At 35.2% G+C, this 2,614-nt stretch overlaps 1 protein-coding gene across 1 annotated transcript in view; it reads left to right on the top strand.

Moving 5' to 3' along the window:
• The first annotated feature begins 1,271 nt into the window (after nucleotides 1–1,271).
• Nucleotides 1,272–2,614, top strand: part of LOC127621613 (GDP-L-fucose synthase-like) — a 10,131-nt gene continuing 8,788 nt past the window's right edge. Inside the window, exons 1-2 of the mRNA XM_052095287.1 lie at nucleotides 1,272–1,312; nucleotides 1,875–2,026. Of these exons, the coding sequence (XP_051951247.1) occupies nucleotides 1,875–2,026 (152 nt within the window). The 5' untranslated portion in view covers nucleotides 1,272–1,312. The remainder of the gene's footprint in view (nucleotides 1,313–1,874; nucleotides 2,027–2,614) is intronic.

Raw genomic sequence — 2,614 nt, 5'->3', positions numbered from 1 at the left:
CACTCATACACACACATACATTCACTCACACACACACATATACTCATACACACATACATATACACACGCACACATATACACACACATACACTCACACACACATATACTCATACACACACATACACTCGCTCACACACACACACATATACTCATACACACACACACACATACACTCACACACACACATATACTCATACACACACATACACTCATACACACACATATACTCACACACACTCACACACACACACGTACTCATACACACAACATGCAGCATTCTGGGTAAATGTGATGTACTGCAGGGGTGTTTCTCTACAGTGTTTTTGTCACAGGTTTATTCTCATGGTCTTACCGAATTTATTGAGACATGTCAATAAACTATCTCCCTTTTGTTCTGAGGTCAAAGGTTACTCTGGACGTTATGGTGGAAATGAAAGTTGTTTATTAAACAGTTCAAAGGATTTGTTGAGTGCTGTCATCTATTCTGCATCACACCTGCACATGGTTACAAAACATATTTACTACATTCAATTACATAAACATGACCTTGTGTGATTTATCTCAAACATAATATATAAAGATACGCATATATATGTTTATAAAAACGAGTGATATGTTTCATTTAAGAATATATTGTTTTATGTATTTTTTTAATATAATTTTATGTTATTAATGTTGATTTATAATTACATTGATGTTATGAATACAGATTTACACATTACAAGCAAACAAAATAACTAATTTCAGTATATAAACAACATTAATGAACAAATTATATAGATAAATATATTTTATAACGCTTAATAAAGTGGAAAACTTTCTAATATTTTTAAATAAAAACATTTACTAACATAATTACAGTAGGAAGAAATTATCATAGCAATAATAATATTTATAAATGATTTTTATTACTATTATTAATTTTAACAGCTCTTTAGTAAATCAAATAGTTTAATTAAATATAAAACTTTCTAACAGTTTTCTATAATAAAATTAACAAACATAATTACAACATGAAGTAATGATAATAACAATTGTAAAAATAAAAATAATACATTATTATTGTTAAGTTTAACAGCCTTAGATAAGGAGGAACAGCTGATGGCCGGATATCTCCAAATGGGGGCGGGGTTACTCCAATATGGTGTTGCGCCAACTCCAAAAGGGGGCGTCACTTCCACGCACAGTGAAGGATAGAGAGCGCAGTACTGCTCCAGTCCAGCAGAGGGAGCGCATGCGCAAACTCTTCTGTAACACCACAGAACTAACAGTGAAAGAACCAGGAAGTGCGACACAGCGCACCGGTGATCAGGTACAGCAACTTCTTAAACTTTATCGAATATCCACCGACAAACGCACGATTATTCATCTGATTTAACTGGTTTACTTTGTTAAGATTCTTTACACACATTTAAAGAAATTTTGCTCCAAGAAAATCTCATGTTCAATGTTATTGATTTATTGTATTTATCTGTATTTTAATAAATGTTTTATTTAGTAATAATAATGCTTATATTATTTAAATATGATATAAAAGTGTTAATATGTAGATCCTGATTGTATTCTTTCGGTCTTGTTCTAATGCATATATTGACACCTCACCGGTGTTGTTGGTGTTTAATGGCGTCACTTGATTTACTGAGATTCAACTGTCAGCAGTTTATTGTAATCTGTCGGGACAGGAAGTGTTTATATAGAAGAGAGGAGCTTTGTTATATGCTATGGTTGGTAACTAACCATATAATAATGCTATGACTATATGTCCAAAAACATAATAATACCATGGTACTTTATTTGCATATGATTAGCATTAAAGTCAAAATTGATCATCTACAATTCTTCCTGTAATTGAATGTAAGTTCTCTCTGTGTCAGATGGACTGTCAGGCTGGAGGGATGCGTGTGCTGGTGACGGGTGGCTCTGGACTGGTGGGGCGAGCGATAGAGCGGGTGGTAAAGGAGGAGGAAGGAGGAGGAAGAGAAGGAGAGGAGTGGATATTTCTGTCGTCCAAAGATGCCAATCTCATGTAAGATGTTTTCTAACTGTTACAGACAAACACTCGTCGTGATTTGATCAATGAGCTGAACTCAAGGAATTTAAACCTTCTGCGACAATTTAAATAAGTTACTTGGAGGTCCTCAGAGGAGACAAATGTCTGTCAAAAAACTGCCATAATAATATTATATATTAATATTATTTTCACTTTCAGTGAGTTCACTTTTAACCAACAACAGTCCTGATCATAACTACCAAATATCATTTTCAGGATTTTAACCCTTTAAATGCCGATTTCTTTATATAATGCCACTGTTTTTTACACACACACACACTCTCTCTCACTACACACACACACATACATGTGCTCTTTCTCTCTCACACAGTGTGTGCGTGTGTTTGACTGTGTGTGTGCGTGTGTTTGACTGTGTGTGTGTGCGTGTTTGACTGTGTGTGTGCGTGTGTTTGACTGTGTGTGCGTGTGTTTGACTGTGCGTGTGTTTGTGTGTGTTTGACTGTGCGTGTGTGCGTGTGACTGTTTGTGTGCGTGTGACTGACTGTTTGTGTGTGTGTGTGTGTGTGTGTGTGACTGTTTGTGTGCGTGTGACTGACTGTTTGT

This window comes from Xyrauchen texanus, chromosome 28 (assembly GCF_025860055.1).
Source record: "Xyrauchen texanus isolate HMW12.3.18 chromosome 28, RBS_HiC_50CHRs, whole genome shotgun sequence".
Lineage (NCBI taxonomy): Eukaryota > Metazoa > Chordata > Actinopteri > Cypriniformes > Catostomidae > Xyrauchen > Xyrauchen texanus.
The sequence above is the reverse complement of the archived record's forward strand: the minus strand, read 5'-3'. Positions and strand labels throughout refer to the sequence as shown.